The sequence below is a fragment of the Aethalodelphis obliquidens genome, unplaced genomic scaffold (assembly GCF_003676395.1).
Source record: "Aethalodelphis obliquidens isolate GAN/ISIS:26980383/991018 unplaced genomic scaffold, ASM367639v1 scaffold53, whole genome shotgun sequence".
NCBI classification, from domain to species: Eukaryota; Metazoa; Chordata; class Mammalia; order Artiodactyla; family Delphinidae; genus Aethalodelphis; species Aethalodelphis obliquidens.
Genome location: NW_020837997.1, coordinates 5,007,639 through 5,023,556, shown reverse-complemented (window position 1 = coordinate 5,023,556; position 15,918 = coordinate 5,007,639). Strand labels below are relative to the sequence as shown.

At 53.3% G+C, this 15,918-nt stretch overlaps 3 protein-coding genes across 4 annotated transcripts; 1 reads left to right on the top strand and 2 right to left on the bottom strand.

Annotated features, from left to right (window-relative positions):
- Positions 1–706: 706 nt before the first annotated feature.
- GADD45GIP1 (GADD45G interacting protein 1) lies at positions 707–3,902 on the top strand. Its single transcript, XM_027084916.1, has 3 exons — positions 707–1,072; positions 2,433–2,751; positions 3,430–3,902. The coding sequence occupies exons 1-2, from the start codon at positions 723–725 to the stop codon at positions 2,749–2,751; spliced, it is 669 nt and encodes a 222-aa protein (XP_026940717.1). The 5' UTR covers positions 707–722; the 3' UTR covers positions 3,430–3,902.
- Positions 3,318–9,203, bottom strand: RAD23A (RAD23 nucleotide excision repair protein A). 2 transcript variants are annotated; one of them, XM_027084915.1, is made up of 9 exons: positions 8,914–9,203; positions 7,416–7,577; positions 7,066–7,247; positions 6,871–6,926; positions 6,610–6,737; positions 6,267–6,345; positions 6,013–6,143; positions 4,176–4,340; positions 3,318–4,093 (listed from the first exon to the last, which is right to left on the bottom strand). In XM_027084915.1, the coding sequence occupies exons 1-9, from the start codon at positions 8,983–8,985 to the stop codon at positions 3,980–3,982; spliced, it is 1,089 nt and encodes a 362-aa protein (XP_026940716.1). In that variant the 5' UTR covers positions 8,986–9,203; the 3' UTR covers positions 3,318–3,979. The 2 variants fall into 2 exon arrangements, with proteins under 2 accessions (XP_026940716.1, XP_026940715.1); XM_027084914.1 differs by having other exon boundaries at positions 6,013–6,146; positions 8,914–9,180.
- Positions 9,204–10,800: 1,597 nt separating this feature from the next.
- On the bottom strand, positions 10,801–14,914 carry CALR (calreticulin). Its single transcript, XM_027084913.1, has 9 exons — positions 14,759–14,914; positions 14,304–14,405; positions 13,915–14,118; positions 13,374–13,468; positions 13,075–13,284; positions 12,879–12,992; positions 12,652–12,795; positions 11,695–11,787; positions 10,801–11,609 (listed from the first exon to the last, which is right to left on the bottom strand). Exons 1-9 carry the CDS (start codon positions 14,847–14,849, stop codon positions 11,409–11,411), a joined length of 1,254 nt encoding a protein of 417 aa, XP_026940714.1. The 5' UTR covers positions 14,850–14,914; the 3' UTR covers positions 10,801–11,408.
- Between the last annotated feature and the right edge of the window lie 1,004 nt (positions 14,915–15,918).

Below are 15,918 nucleotides of genomic sequence, written 5' to 3'. Positions count from 1 at the left end.
AAGTAACTATTTTCAATAGAATTTAAAATAAAATTTCTACATAAATATCTTAAACAATAGCTACATTCAAATTTAAATGTTTTAAACAGAAATGTAAATATTTAAAATAAATGTTAAGTAAAGCTTTAAATAATTATTGAAAATTAAAATTTTAATAAAGATACTAAGATCAAATTAAAAAGCATAAAATGTTATGAACAATATTTAAATAAGTGTTTATAAAATTTAAATATTTCGAATAATTTAAAATATTTAAATTAAAATATAAAGTATCACGTAGATTGAACTTAAAATTGAAATGACATTTGAATGTTTAAATATTTAAATGATTTTAAATGTTAAACATTTAAATGTTAACATAGAAAGTAATTGCTTTTTCTTTTTTTTTTTTTTTGCTGGGATCTTCGCGGACCGGGTCACGAACCCGTATTCCCTGCATCGGCAGGCGGACTCTCAACCACTGCGCCACCAGGGAAGCCCATAAGTGCTATTTTTAAAATATATAATTAAATTTTAAATACGACTTTAATAAATTAACTGCTACAATAACATTTAAAATTACACTTGAAGATGTGTAAAAAAATATATTACTCCCCTCTTCTCCCTGCCCAGAACAGAGGCAGTAGGGAAGCTACTGGCCTCCTCCGGGACTTCAGCAAACCTCACGCGCAGGCAGCGCCTTGGCCAGCCCGGCCAGCTCGCGAGGACCCCGTACGGCCAATATGGCTGCGCCCGTACGGCAGGCGCGCAGCCTGCTCGGGTTGGTGACGACCCTAGGCCCGGGCTCCCGCGGCTACCGAGCGCCTCCGCCCCCGCGCCGCTCAAGGGGGCCCTGGTGGCCCGACCCGGATGACCCACTGACCCCGCCCTGGCAGCTGGGGCCGCGCTACGCAGCTAAGCAGTTCGGGCGGCATGGCGCCGCCTCCGGGGTGGCCGCCGGTTCTCTGTGGCCTTCGCGGAAACAGCTGCACGAGCTGGAGGCTGAGGAGCGCGAATGGTACCCGAGCCTGGCGGCCATGCAGGAGTCGCTGCGGGTCCAGCAGCTGGCCGAGGAGCAGAAGCTACAAGCCAGGTGCGTGCGTGCGGTCGGGCAGGCGCGGGGCTGCGGGCCGTGGGTGAACTGTGTCCCAACAGCAGTACTTAGTCCCTTGGGCAGTTTATCGCGGGGTTTGTATGCAGTATTTACGTGAATCCTCACCTAGATACAAAACAGACTTCTGAATAACAGTTCATTTAGTCATTCATCAACAGATCTTTCCTGAGCGCCTACCGTGCGCAAGGCCTTGCCCCCACTACTGAGGACACAGCTGGGAACAAAACAAAGATAATTTCAAGTGTCGACAGAGAGCCATTAGGAAAATAAAATTGCGTGGAGAATGCATGCCTGAGGGCGACTTCGGTTTGGTAGGCCTCAGGCCTGAGAATTTGACGTTTAAATGTTTAAGCAGAAACCTGAATGATCAGTGGTAGTCATGGGAAGATCGTAGGCAGAGCGTTCTCAGTAGCGGGAACAGCTGGTGCAAAGGCCCTGAGGTAGGAATGTGCTTTAAGGAACAGCCTGGACATTAGTGTAGCTGGGGAAGAGTGGGAGGTGATGGGGCATGGAATCAAGGGCAGAGGTCAGCCTTTGAGGCAGGTCTGAAGGATTTGGAGTAGAATGGAAGCAAGACCAGGGACATTGATTGTGCCACTTAACCGAAGGGAGGGGGCAGCCAAAGGCAGGCAGGTGTGTTCCTGGTGTTTATTGTTCTTGTCCTCACAGCAGCTCTAAGAGGAAGAGGGAACCACCCTTATTTCAGAGATAGGACACTGAGGCCTAGGAAGGTGAAGTCACTTGTCCAGTCACTTAGGCAGTGAACGGTGGAGTTAGGATGTGAACACCTCTCTGATAACCCCAGTTATCCCAGCTGGTTGACCCTGCCATGGGGCTTTCAGCTTCATGTTTCTAATTCTTAAAATGGGACAGTGACTCACACCTACAAACTCACAGGATTGGAGGGAAAGGTCCAATCCATTTCTTGCCTTCACTTCTGTGCCTCGAAGTAGGCCTGGCATACAGTGGTTGCTCAGTGATGTCTGTAGGACGGAGGAGTGAGCTGTGGGAATAGCTGGCGTAACACGCAGCATAACATGCGACATTCAGTAGACAGCTCAGGGAAACGTCGCGTTGACTTGGGGTCTGCTCCTAGGAATTACTGGGGCTTGGTTCTCTCATGCTCAAGGCTACACATGTTGGTTTCTCTTCTCCGCCTCTCTTCACTTGTCAAGAATTTTTCTTCAGTTTTAATGGCCACCATAAGTCTTCCTGGTCTTTCATCTGGAGATGTGGGGGCGTTGGGAGAAGCAGGATGTGGGCAAAGGCTTGGGGGTGGGTGGTGGGTGGATGGGTACTGCTCTGGCTGCCCTCACTGACCACTCTCTTTCCCCTGCAGGGAGCAGCTCATTGAAGAGCGCATGGCCAAGATGCCACAGATGATTGAGAACTGGCAGCGGCAGCAGCAGGAGCGCAGGGAGAAGGAGCAAGCAGACAAGGAGCGGAGGGCTCGGCTGCAGGCTGAGGCCCAGGAGCGCCTGGGATACCACGTGGACCCGAGGAGTGCCCGCTTCCAGGAGCTGCTGCAGGACTTGGAGAAGCAGCATCGCAAGCGCCTCAAAGAGGAGAAACAAAGAAAGAAGAAGGAGGCACGAGCTGCTGCGATGGCCGCTGCTGCAGCCCAAGACCCAGCAGACTCTGCAACACCCAGCTCCTGAGTTGTGTTCTTTCCCAATAAAACCTGCTGCCTGATAGCCCCACCCCTGAAGAGCTCCGCATCCTTTCTTATCACACCCCTCCCTGGGCACCCTGGTTCTTTCCCCAGCACCTGGAGCCAGGGAATCCCCACCCTTCCCTGACTCTGCTCACTGAGGGACTCTAGGCCATGCCGACTAACTCTGGGGCTTCAGGGGGAGTGAAAGGGGGATGCAATGGGGAAATAATGGAGGAGCAGATGGCAGAGGAGAAGAGGGCTTCTGTTTACCAACATTAATCTCCAGTAATTAGCCAATTACCAGGGGGGAAGTGTAGCCAAAACAGACTGTGGTGATGATGGTGGGGGGCAGGGAGAAGCAGCCCTTCCAAGGCTGAGCCAGGGCTGGGGCTCATTGCCTGGGAGTGAGACAGCTTGGGGGAGGGGGAGTGAAGACACTGGGAGCCCCAGTCTGCAGAGGTTGACAGACCCCTCTGCCCTTTCATGGCATTCCCGCATCTCCTGTGTCCAACTAGCCCCAGACCCATACAAGCTGGAGTGGGAAGCCCCAGCAGGCACAAACCACAGGACTGGCTTTTAAAACTTTATTCACTTCAAAATCTTTTATCAGAGACACGGTTCTGTTCTGGGGTGGGGGGTGGCCTTGACCTCCAGAATGACTCTGATGTTTCCCCTTCCCCAGGCAAGACAAACCAGACCTCCTCCTCCCCAGCAAAAGGATGCAGGATGAAGGCCAAGGCCAGACCATGGAGGGGTCTTGGGCCTCTGAGTGCTCACCCCAGATGGAAAGATTTGGGCCACTCCAATGGAGAATCAAAGTTTGGAGCTCCAGCTACCCCTCGCCCTGCAGGAGGGCGGGGGAGCTCTCAGGGGCTCTTTGGGGGATGGGGAAGCAAACAGCCGCCTCTCCATCTGGCTGCAGGGAGCTGGGACAGAGGCCAAGAGGGGCCCATCTGTCACCTCCAGTCCTGCCAGCTCCTTGGAGCAGGCTGGGCTCGGGTGGGGGATGGGAGGACAGCTGTCTGGCCCAGGTCTTCTCAGGCCAAGATGGGAATGCGGGGCCACTTTAGGAGAGTGGGAAGTTGGGGTGGAGTGTTTTGGTTTTTATTAGTTTTTGATTTTTTTCCACTTCTTAAATAAACATGAATATATATATATTTTTTTCTTTTATAAAACTTTTGTGGAGTTGGGGGTGGGGAGGAGGGAGCGGTGGGCGGCCTGGCCTCCCGGCATCACTCGTCATCAAAGTTCTGACTCAGGAGGAAGTTGGCAGCCAAGTTCTCGTTTTTTTCACAAGCGAAGTAGGCCTGGATCACCAGGCTCTCTGGGAAGCCCAGGGCCTTCAACTGCGGGAAGATGGGCAGGTATGAGCAAGAGGTAGGGGCCCTGCCCACCCATAAGGTCACCCCTCTCAGCCAGATGTCTTACCCTCTCTATAGCCTCTTTTTCCTGCGGTGTCACCTGGATGTAGTTCATCTGTGGGGCCTCCTCGCCTATCGCACCCACCTCACCCTCCACATCCGAGATGTCTGCCAGCTCCCCAGGGGGCTCGTTCAACATCTGGATGAATTGCTCCTGGTGCCGGCTGATTTGCTGTGGGAGACGGAGAAAGTGGTGGTGACCCACAGCCCTTGTCCCCCGCTTCCCCAGGTCCCTGTCACAGCCCTTGGTTTTTCTTTCATTCACTCAGCAAATATTTAGAGGGTGTCTATTCTGGCCATACAGCCACACGGTGGACATGGGCCCTGTCCTAGAAGGAGCTGATGTTCCAGGGTGGCGAGGCAGGCCGTAAACAAGCAAGCAAGTTGACAGCAACTTACAATGTAAATACTGGGCGTAACATACATTAGGGTAGATCTTGGGCTGGGAAAGACACTTTAGGCCAGGAGCGAGGGCCCTGTGAACTACTGGATGGGGAAGGAAGTTTCCCTCCACGGAGAGCAAAAATCAAGTGCAAAGGCCCAGGGATGGGGTCCATTTGGAAAATTCCAAAAGCAAAAGATCCATGTGGCAAAACAGTAAACAAGGAAGGGAAGGAGGAAGCAGAAGATCAGATCAGAGAGGCCGGGACCAGATATGCTTTCTTCTAGTGTGATGGGACACCACAGTGGTGAGGATTAAATAGGGAAAGACATCTGTGTACCTTTTAAAAAGATTAACTCATCTGGGTGTTGCGTATCTGGGGGTTCTAATATGCCTCTCTCTATTTTTATGTACATCTGAAAATTTACACATCAAAGGAAAAAGTGCTTTTTCAGGAATCTGGCTCCTAGTGGAGAATGGACCGTGGGGGCTGTGCAGATGCAGAGAACTGGGTGGTGGCTGCCAGGGGACCTGGGAGAAGATGAGGTGGCAGCCACAGAGGTGGAGTGCAGGGCTGGGCTGAGTGAGATGTTCTGGAAGTAGAGCAAAGAGGACAGGTGAGAGACAACCCCAGCAGGCCCCCAGTGCCTGGGGCTCAAGCAACCCCAGGTCCTTGCGGGGTTACGGAGGGCTGGGAGGATCTGTTCTGGTCTTGGATATCTAAAAAGCATTTTCACGGAGGTATCAAGTCAGTCACGGGAGAGCATGGCATCCAGAGGGTCCAGACTGGTCATATGGATTTAAGGGTCGCCACAGACTGAAAGCCCTAGGATCGATTGCAAATAAATGGAGATGCGCAGCCCTGGCCCTCCAACATCTGGAGGTGAGCGGAGTCAGCACAGGAGACTGAAAAGTCGGCGGTAGAAGCAGCAGACGCCTGAACCAAGAGAGGCAGGTTTTCACAGAGGACCCGGGAGACCCTGTCACACCCAGGGGCCACTGCCCCTCCGCCCAGGAACCTTCAAGGACAGGATGGAGCCTTGCTGAGCACGGTGGTCCCAAAACCAACTAGGGCACAGCAGTCCTGGGTGCTGCCATACAACCCTATGGACATTCAGAAAGCAACAGCTAAACGCGGAGTGGAGCCAGAGCACAGGATCCAGAGACTGGAGGCAGACACACACTCCACCAGTTGCCAGGCTGCTCCAAGCCTCTGACATCTTCCTCCATGGAGTGGAGATGACAGTAGCACCCACACCTTACAGAGTGGTTGAGAGCATTACGTGAAACCACGTAGGTCATTAGGTCGCACGGAACAGCAGAAGGCTGTCGTTAGTCCTGCTTTCCAAGCATAGAGATGCCTACATACCACGCTGGGCCAGGCTCACTCTCTGGGGCTGTGGTACCCACAGGAGAAGGGAGATGGTACCTGCACTGACTCCCTCTGTCCCCAGGCCTGTACCTGTAAAAGCTGGGGGTTCTCCTGGCCCAGCTGCTGAAGCAGGGCTGGCAGCAGCGCCGGATTCTGCTGAATCACCTGCCGCATGTTCTGGAACTGGGGCTGATCCCGCAGGAATTCCAAGGGGTTCTCTCCTGCTGGCAGGAGGAAAGGGTGCGGTCAGATACCACCCTGGGCTCCCTGAAGTATGGGGGGTTGGGATGAGTCAAGTGCCTTGACAGCAGACACCCCACATGCACACCTCCCAATCCACTCACCTGCTTCTGTGGCTGGCTGCTCGGGTACTTGGCTCTCCTGGACAGAACCGTGTTCCGGCTCGGGGCTCCCAGGAATTCCCTGTCAGGGGTCCTATTTAGTTCAAAGCACAGACTGCCCACTGCCTCCTTCCTGCATACTCAGCCCTGGCGGGAGACACGTGAAGCCTCTGCTCTGCCCTCCACAGGTCCACCCCATCGCTCATGTCCAGGCTCCTGCAGGAGGTCTTTCCTGGCTAGAACCATAACCCAAAGGCTTTTGGGGGCAGATTTTGACCAGCCATCAGGGCACCGAAGCCTGCATGCTCCCTTGAGGACTCCCCAGGCAGCAGCAGCCCCACCTCACCGTGAGTAGATACTCCACGGCCCGGTGGGGATTGTTATAGCTGGCCCTCAGGGCAGCCACGACCCGCTCCCGCTCGTAGCCCATGGACATGATCTCCGTCAGCATCGTCTCGTACTCAGAGCCAGTCACTGTGGAGGGAGTGGCAAAAGGTGGGTCACCAAGGAGAGGGAAGGACAGCTCCCAGGCCCTCCCACACCCCCACAAGGCCCAGCTGATGACTGGGGCACCCAGTCATTTTCGCTCTGGGGACCACCCACCCACCTAGCGTGGAGGCCGCGTCTTCCTCTCGCCCGCTGCTACCTGAAGAGGGAACAGAGCTGCAAATTCAAGAGAGAGAAATCGGACCCTGGCTTCTGGTGGCTTTCCCTCCCCCAAGGTGTGTGGAACCACAAACGTGGGCGCTGAAATGTGCCGGAAAGACAGGGCCCAATCTGGGGCTGCTGCTCCCTGCCTTACCCGGACACAGACTCCGGGGAGGTCGTGGGGGCTGATTCCTCCGATGGGCTCTTGTCCTCTCTGGCGGTAGGTGGGGGATTGGACATGCCTGAGGCAGGGGCCGATGGGAAAGATGTGGAAGACTCCGGGGCAGCAGTGGGTGAAGCCTCTGGGGGTACTGAGGTGCCTGGGCTAGTTTTGGCCTGTGACACCCAGAAAAAGGGAGCAGGCATCAGTAACTCTATCTAGCCCCAACATCCTTCCACATCTCAGCCCCACCCTGTTCATGGCTAATCTCTCTTGGGCACACATGCTCTTTGCCAGCTCCCCAGCTAATCCACCCGTCCTCCCAACCAGCATACATCACCCACCTTGGTCACCATGACGACCACGAAGTTCTTCTCATCGATGTGATAGTCCTTGATGGGGACATCATCGCTCAGGATCTTGCCAGCATAGATGAGTTTCTGTCCAGCCACGGGGAAAGCATCACGACCCTTCTCAGCTTCTATCTTCTCCTTCAGCACCTTCACCTGGAGGAAAGGGTAGACAGTCACTGCAAACCCCGAGATTCTCTCTTCCCTTCTAGTTTGGGGGCAGGGGGGAGGCTGCATGCCCTGATGGCTGAGAAGCTAAGCTTCATAATCAAGCATACTAGACCATTCCACCATTAAACAGAATATTTGCTGAACACCTGATATGTGCCAGGTGCAGTTTTAGACACTGACGATACAGCAGAGAACAGAACTCAATACAAGTCCCTGTTCTCATAGAGATGACATTTATTTGAGAGAAGAAAAAACACATATTTCAGGTGATGTAAACATGATGAAACGCAAATCAAAATAAACGGGAGATAGGACCATTCCTCACTCCATGCTGCTGAGAGTGACCTTTACTAAGAGAATCCTAAGTTGACACCTCTATTGTAAACGTACACGGGTCACAAGTTTAAAGCCTCATATTAACTGAGTGAAACAGTTACCATTAGCCTCATTTTATATTTGAGAAAAACAGAAGTACAGACAGATTAACCAACTTGCCCCAAATCAAAAAGTTAGGCTGGTCAAAAAATCTGAGTCTGTTTCCTTTTCTACAAAAAGTGAACTTCAATGTCTCCCTCGTGGGGGAAATTGTGCAAAAAGTGCCAAGTACATATTTTTGTTAGGTCCTAAATCTCTTTTCAGCTAAAAGGACAGCATCATGTTTAGACCGTGGGCTCTCACTTGAGGCAATTCCGAATTGAAACCGCTCTGCCATGACTTGCTGTGTGCATATGCAACTATACCGAAGTTCTTTAATCCAAGTTTCCGCATCTGTGAAGTGGGGAGACTCAGAGTCCCCAAATGACAAGCCTACTTCGCAGATTTAGTAAGATAACATAAAAACGCTCAGCGACTGGTGAAAAACAAACACGGACCACTGAAACTCAAGACCGTTTATTATTATCGTCGTTGCTGTCATCACCCGGCATCTCCTGGTCACTACTCCCAGATTCGGCCACCAATGTCCCGAGGAGAAGCCTACAAAGCTGGGAACTCGGAGCACCCATCCCAGAGCAGGCCAGCCGGGAATCCGAGCCCGCGGCTCCCGCGCCCCGCGAAGACACTGACATTGGACCCGAGGCCTGGCGGGCGCCCCGGGGGGTGGAGCCTCGCCTGGAGAGAGATCCAAGAGCTCCGCCCGAGCCACCAGGGGCTGAGCCGGGGACCATCAGGGTATCTGGGAAAGTCAGGCCCGTTGGGAGAATGGGCACTGCCCGGCGCCGCGCCGTCTTCCCCGCCTCTCTTGTCAGGATCCGGCCTCCCCGCCCCCACCCCATCCCCGGCACCCGTCGCTCCCGCTCCCGGGCTCCGGCCTGGCTCGCACCGTCTCATCAGGCTCCATGCGGATCTTGAAGGTCTGCTGCTGCAGCGTTTTGAGCGTGATCGTGACGGCCATGGTGGGGCCCGAGCGACGCGGCGGCCCCGGGATCCTCACACAACATGCAACTCACGCCGCCGCCATCTTAGCGCCCAGCCGCGCCGTAAGCCGACCGCTTCCGGGGCAGGCGGTGCGCGCGCCGACCACCGCAGCACGTGTCCTGAGCGCGCCCCCTTTGCCTTCATGAGCATGCACCAGAGAGCGGCCTCGAGCCAGGCATGCGCAGACTAAACTCTGCTCCGGGGGTGGGGGGGCTTCTCGCTCAACTGTCACGTGGCTTCCTGCGAGTGACGCCATGCCCGTTAGCGGTGACGTCATGCGGCCACAAAATGGCTCCGACGTCCCCAGTGTCAAGCCTACGAGTTTCATTTATTTGTTGACGTTAAACTCTTCATGTACTTGTTATACTTTTATTTCTTCCATAAAATGTTCGTGTTTTTTTGCTCGTTCCAAATGAGTTTTATTCTGGTCTGGCTACCCTGACAGGAAGCCCGTCAAGCCCTGAAAGAACTAAAGGATACTTGAAAGGTCACCAACAATTAAACGAAAACTCTGTAAACACGTTTGGCCAAGGAACTGGGGACACGAGGCCATTTTGTGGTCCCATCCATTCCTGAGGGAAGAGCTGGATTTTTGGAATGAATCTGTTCTAGCTCCTGGGTCTCCCCACGTCTCTGCTGCTCCTTCCCTGATCACTTTGTTCACCCACCTACCCCCAGTCTGACCCCAGAGTTTTTAAGGAAGATGTAACTTTCAAGGCTTCCCTACACCGAATACAAAATTCTCTCCTTAAACTTTCCCTGGATATGCCAATCCTGGAGGCTTTCCAGAAGGGTGGCACTAGGCCACAGGACACAGGAAGCTCAAAGGAGGCCTATCCAAGGAACAAGGAATCAAAGAGTTGGTTGGCCGAAGCTGAAGAGGGTGCTTTGGCAGACAGGATGGAGGTGATGGTCTCATCTTCCAGTTAGTGGGTGGACTCTCCCCCGCAATCCTGAACTATTACCTGCCTCCTAAACTGCTCAACATTCCCATCCAAGTAGGACACCAGGCAGTCGCCTGCCACCTGACTCATTACCCAACTGTTACCAGGTCCTACTGCTTCTCCCTTCACTGCATGCCCTGAGCTAAGAAGCTTCCGCAAGAATAGGCCAGACTTGGCTGAGGGATTCTTAACCTCTGGCAACAAGGGACATCAGTTCCCAACCACCCACTGGACGTTAAGTGGCAGCCTTCAGGACCCCAACAGAGGTGGGCCTAGGCCAACCTTAGGGGCCCACACTCTCCTCTGCCGCTTTTACACCATCACTTGGTGCCACCTCCTTCCCTTCAAGAGGTTCAAATCCTGACTTGGCCACTGAAGACCACTGGACAAGCTAGATACCATTTCTGAACCTATTTCTCCTTGACAATGAAGAGAATAGCTTTTGACACTGGCTAGTATTAACAAAATGTGTTTAAAACTGTCCAATAGCTCTGTGTAGTCTTGCTCCTTAATAGGTAAGACGTACATATGCGGCGCAGTGTAAAACGGTTGGTACGAGTTGGTGGCTAAGGTGTGGGTTCAAACCCCACCTCTTACTAAATCTCAGTCTCCTCATCAAACACAACTGGTACTAGAACCAAAACTCACCAGTTTGATGCAACGACTCAATGAGTTAATAAGTGGAGTATTTGTAATGGCACTTAGAATAGTTACTCTTTCCCACCTGTTTGGGGTTCTCCGGATAAACAAGGGCCCCTGTAACCTTATGGGACGTTCAACCGACACTTGTAGTGGCTGCAAAATGAGCCTCACTTAAGAGTCACCTACCCCAAAAGGAAACACAGGAGGAAGACACAAAACTTAATTTAATAGAAATTTCATTTGTAGTTCTTACATTCTCAGTATGAGCCGAGCTAGAACCCGCTGCCCCACTCGGAACTGGCCCAGTCCTGGGGGCAGGGGAGAAAGGAGAGAGGGAGGTCAGAGCTCAGGGCTTAGGAGCCCCATTCTTCCTCAGTGCTGGGGGGCTGGTGATGCCACCCTCTTCTCCTACCACCCCCCTGTGGGATCCAGGAAGGAGAGCAGATGGAATCTTGGGCCTGGGGCTTCTCCTCCACGCCACACCCCACCCTGAGTCCCCAAGTTGGAGGGGAGCTAAGGGATCTGGGGAGATAAGGGGACAGCAGAAAGCAAAGATGTCAAATCAAGAAAGATGAAGGCCAGGGGTGAGGGGTGAAGGAGGATCAGAGACAAAACACCAGTTAAAAAAAAAAAACTTTAAAAAAAAAAAAAAAAGGGAGGGGGAGAACAAAAACAAAATCCACCCCAAATTGGAACCCGCCTGGAAAAAAATGAAAGTTCTCCAGTCTCACAGAGACATTATTTGGCGCGGCCGGCTCTGCGGCAGGAGCACTCAGGCCTCAGTCCAGCCCTGGAGGCGGCGGCGGCGTGGCCCCTACAGCTCATCCTTGGCCTGGCCAGCGGCAGCGTCTTCCTCGTCCTCTTCCTCTTTCTCGTCCTCATCCTCCTCATCCTCATCCTTGTCCTCCTCCTCTTCCTTGTCTGCCTCCTCCTCTTCCTTGCGCTTCTTCTCCTCCTCCTCCTCCTTTAGCCTCTGCTCTTCGTCTTGCTTGTCCTTCATTTGTTTTTCTGCTGCCTGTGTGCAAACCACACACCTCAGGGCCCGGACTCCCTTGGCAGCCCTGCCCACCCCCAAGCCCAAGACTGGACCCTGGTCCCACCTTCGTAACACCCCATGTCTCGTTGCCAAACTCCTCAGCGTATGCTTCGTCGTTGGTGATGAGGAAGTTGTCAAAGATGGTGCCAGACTTGACCTGTAATGGGGCCAGGGAGTAGAGGGGTGGTCGGAAGGGTGGTCAGAGGGGATATACCTGTTGGCCTTGGCCTCGAAAAGGTCTCCCGCCCATATTCCCACAACTACTACACAATGCTACAGTTTAATGTTGCAGTTAAAAAACAGGCTGCCTGGGCTTCCCTGGTGGCGCATTGGTTGAGAGTCCGCTTGCCGATGCAGGGGACGCGGGTTCGTGCCCCGGTCCGGGAAGATCCCACATGCCGCGGAGCAGCTGGGCCCGTGAGCCATGGCCACTGAGCCTGCGCGTCCGGAGCCTGTGCTCCGCGATGGAAGAGGCCACAGCGGTGAGGGGCCCGCATACCGCAAAAACAAAAAACAAAAAACACAAAAAAACACAGGCTGCCTGGGTTCCAACACCAGCTCTGCCATTTCCTGCCTACATGACCTCAGGCTGGTGACTTCACGTCTCTGCACCTCATTTTCTTCATCTGTAAAAAGGGGTCTCACTCCCTTCTTTAAATATTTCTCTAGTACCTACTACGTGCCAGGCACCATTCTAGGTGCAGAAGGTACATCACTGCACAGAACAGACAAAAATTCAGTCCCTGTGAACCTAATTTTCTAATGGTACTATCTAACCACCTTCTAGGTTGTTGGGGGCAATAAAATGAGTTGGTTCCCGTAGGTACTTGAAAAAGTACTAAGAAGTTAGTAAGTACAACTTCAGAGTGGGTGCTGTAAGAATGCCATAAGGACAAACCAGGAATTTCTTTAAAAAAAGAAAAAGCACCATTTTGGAGTGAGACCTCCTTTGTCCCTTTCCTCCTGGGTTGATCCTGTGCACTTGAGGTCCTGGGATCCTTCTCTTCCCTCCGTGTCTCACCTGCCATAGATCCAAGCCCAGTACAGCAAAGTTTTCATAGGCGTAGATGTTGCTATCAGGGGAATACTCAGGGTTGTCGATCTCTGGGTGGATCCAAATGCCCTTGTAATCTGGGTTGTCAATCTGTCGGGGCTTCCACTCACCCTGCAGAAGAAGTGAACTGGTGGGTGAGTGGAGATCAGTGCGTTCCCCACTGTGTACCGCCCTGCTCAGAGCCCCAGGCTCACCTTGTACTCTGGGTTCTGAATCACTGGTGGTTCCCACTCTCCGTCCATCTCTTCATCCCAGTCCTCGGGCTTCTTAGCATCCGGGTCAGGAATGTGCTCAGGCTTGTCCCAGTCCTGCAGGTACATTAGGAGGTCAGAGTTGGCCCAGTTGTCCTCCACACCCTCCATGGTGGGGAGCCCCTGCCCAAGAACGAACCTCAGGCTTGGAGTCCGTAGGGTCATCAACCTTGGCTCGCTCGTCCCAGTCTTCAGGCTTTGCAGCATCAGGATCCTTTATCTTCTTGGGAGGCAAGAAATCCCAATCGTCCTCCAGGGAGCCTGACTCCACTTGGCTGTTGTCAATCTTTACCTCATAGGTATTATCAGGCCGCACAATCAGTGTGTACAGGTGTGTGAATTCATCGTCCTGAAGAGAGTGGGAGATCAGTGCCCCGCCCACCAGGCTGGCCTCTGAGCCTTCCCTTACAGCCATTTGTCACCACCCCCAGAGCACACCTTGCAACGGATATCCTTGTTTATCAGCACGTTCTTGCCCTTGTAGTTGAAGATGACATGAACCTTCTTGGTGCCAGGACCACAGATGTCCGGGCCTTGATGAGAAGCAGATCCAGTCAGAACTAGAGATTGTCTACCATTATGAACCCCTCCCCACCCATTTATAAAAAGAAAACTTGGTTCTTAAGCTCAGGTCTGTCAAGGTGAAAAGACAAAATTCAGATATCTCTAAGGGACCGTGATTAGGGATTTAAAGAAAAAAAAAAAATCAGTGCTCTAGAAGTCAGTATCTTTACTTGCAGAATTAGTAAATGCCTACCTTATAAAACCGCGCAAATTAGCAGTCTTAAATCAACGATAACAATATAGAAAGTTGCTACTAACTGTAACTATTTTCTCAGCTTCTCCTCCAAAGAAATGTTTAACCATTTAAGTGTTTTCTATGATCTTAAGACCACTTTTCATGGGCTATAAAGAACTCATGGGGTTTCAAACTCCCTCTAACTAATCAGAGGTCAGCATCAGGGTGGGGCCCGCTCACCAAACATGATGTTGTATTCAGAGTCTCCATGCATGTCTGTCTGGTCCAGACCATCTGGAAATAGCTTCACGTAGCCGCCCCCACAGTCGATATTCTGTTCGTGTTTCACGGTGAACTGCACCACCAGTGTTTGACCCTTATTGGAGAAGGGCTCGAATCTGGCCGACAGAGCATAAAACCGGGCATCCTGGCTTGTCTGTAGCCCTAGCAAGGAACGGTAGTCAGATCACGGCTCAGCAGCAACACCCGGGAGACCCTTAAGATGGGAAATACAGACGACTCTCCCTTCCTCCACCTCTTCTACTTCTAGGGATACCCAAACTGTGTGGTGACTAGGGCTTCCTCCAGGAAGTCCTCCTGGATCGGAGCACCCACCCCTAGGCTCTTACCTTTATCTTTCTCCTGGTCACCGTAGAACTTGCCGGAACTGAGAACGAATTTGCCAAAATCTGGTTTGTGTTTGGATTCGATCCAGCGCTCGGTCCATCCGTCTAGGGGACCAAAGGGGCAGGTCAGAGTAGCGGTGCTGAGCACCCCCCACCAAACATCTACCAGGAGCTACAAGCTGCTGGGGGCAAGGAAGGAGATTCCCCCTCCCCCCGACTGTCCCCACCCCAACCTCTAGCTTGACAGCTCTGGTGGTTTAAAAGATCCTCGGGCGAACCCTAACTCCCGCCGCGCCCTCCCCGCTCCCCAGGGACGCAGAAGGAAAGATCGCCTGCGGCTCTAGCCCCTGAAGGCCACTGTGTTGGTCCTCTGAGCAGTAATTACAGGCGACACGCAGATATGGGCTGGGGGGCCAGCCGCGTCGTTAAGACGGCCTCAAGGCGGGACTAGCCGTTACCTCCGTCCAGAAACTGCTCCTTGAAGTAAACGGCGGGTTCAGCGGCGCCCAGGCCAAGAAGGCCGAGCAGCACCAGCACGGGTAGCAGCATGGCGGGCCGAGGGGGCGGCGGCGCGCGGGCCCTTTAAGTCACTCTACCAGCAATAGCTCTGCAGTAGGGACGGACGGTGCCGCCGGCCGTGCGATTTTATAACCGGCCGCCTCTCAAACCAACCTGGTCCGGCCTCTTGGCCCTCCTCTCCCACTTTATCATTGGTCTGTGGCCACAGCTCTGCCTTTCCATTGGACCCTTGTGGGTTCAGCAAGTTAGGCTGTGCGTCGGAACGCTGGGTTCCCAGATGGCCGATTTCTATTGGCCGCACCGCTGGCCAATGAAGGTCGACCACGCGTTGTGGGGGACGCCCACCGGTGTAGTGGGGGCCTCGAGCCCCTCAGGCCAGGTCATGTGACCAGACCGCGGCCCAACCCCGCCCTCGCCCGCTAGCAGCGCTAGAGGTCTAGGCGTTTAAAGAATCCGCGCGAGAGCAGGTGCAGCTGCTTAGAGCTACGGCCCTGCTCCAGCATCGACTCCACTTATCCCCTCTACAGGGATGGGTAGGCAAGGTTTTCCTAACCTTTTCTACCCTGAATTTGGGGAACCCCACCACTCCGACCCTCTCTCTCTCCATCTCTCTCTCTCTCTCTCTTAACCCCCGCCCCCCGCCCCGCCAGGATGGGGCAGAGGGCATCGAGCCCTAGGGCTTCACTTCACCCCAGCGCCTGAGCCGTGCAGGCCTGCGGGGGGAGTGCCGGCTCTCTCCTCCGTACGGCCCCTAGTTCCCTGGCATCCTGTCAGACTGCTGCTGTGTGAGCTGGGGCAAGGCATTTAGCCTCTTTGAAGGCACAGGAGCTCGTGAAAGGCCAAGAGGAGCGACCCCGGCCAGCTGCTGGCCGGCAGAAATGCTTTCAAAGCTTTTAGGGATGTCTGGGACAGAGGGAAGGAAGCCCTGAACGGCTCGAAGTTGTGACTATAGGCTGGGTCTCCTACGGTTGTTCACCTTATTGCAGCCTGTCCTTTACCCCTCATCCCCTCCTCAGCCGGTAAATGAAAGGGGTCACAGTCTTGTGGTCTCCCACAAACGGCCTGCTTTTGCAATTAAACGGCTAAAGATGAGAGGGCA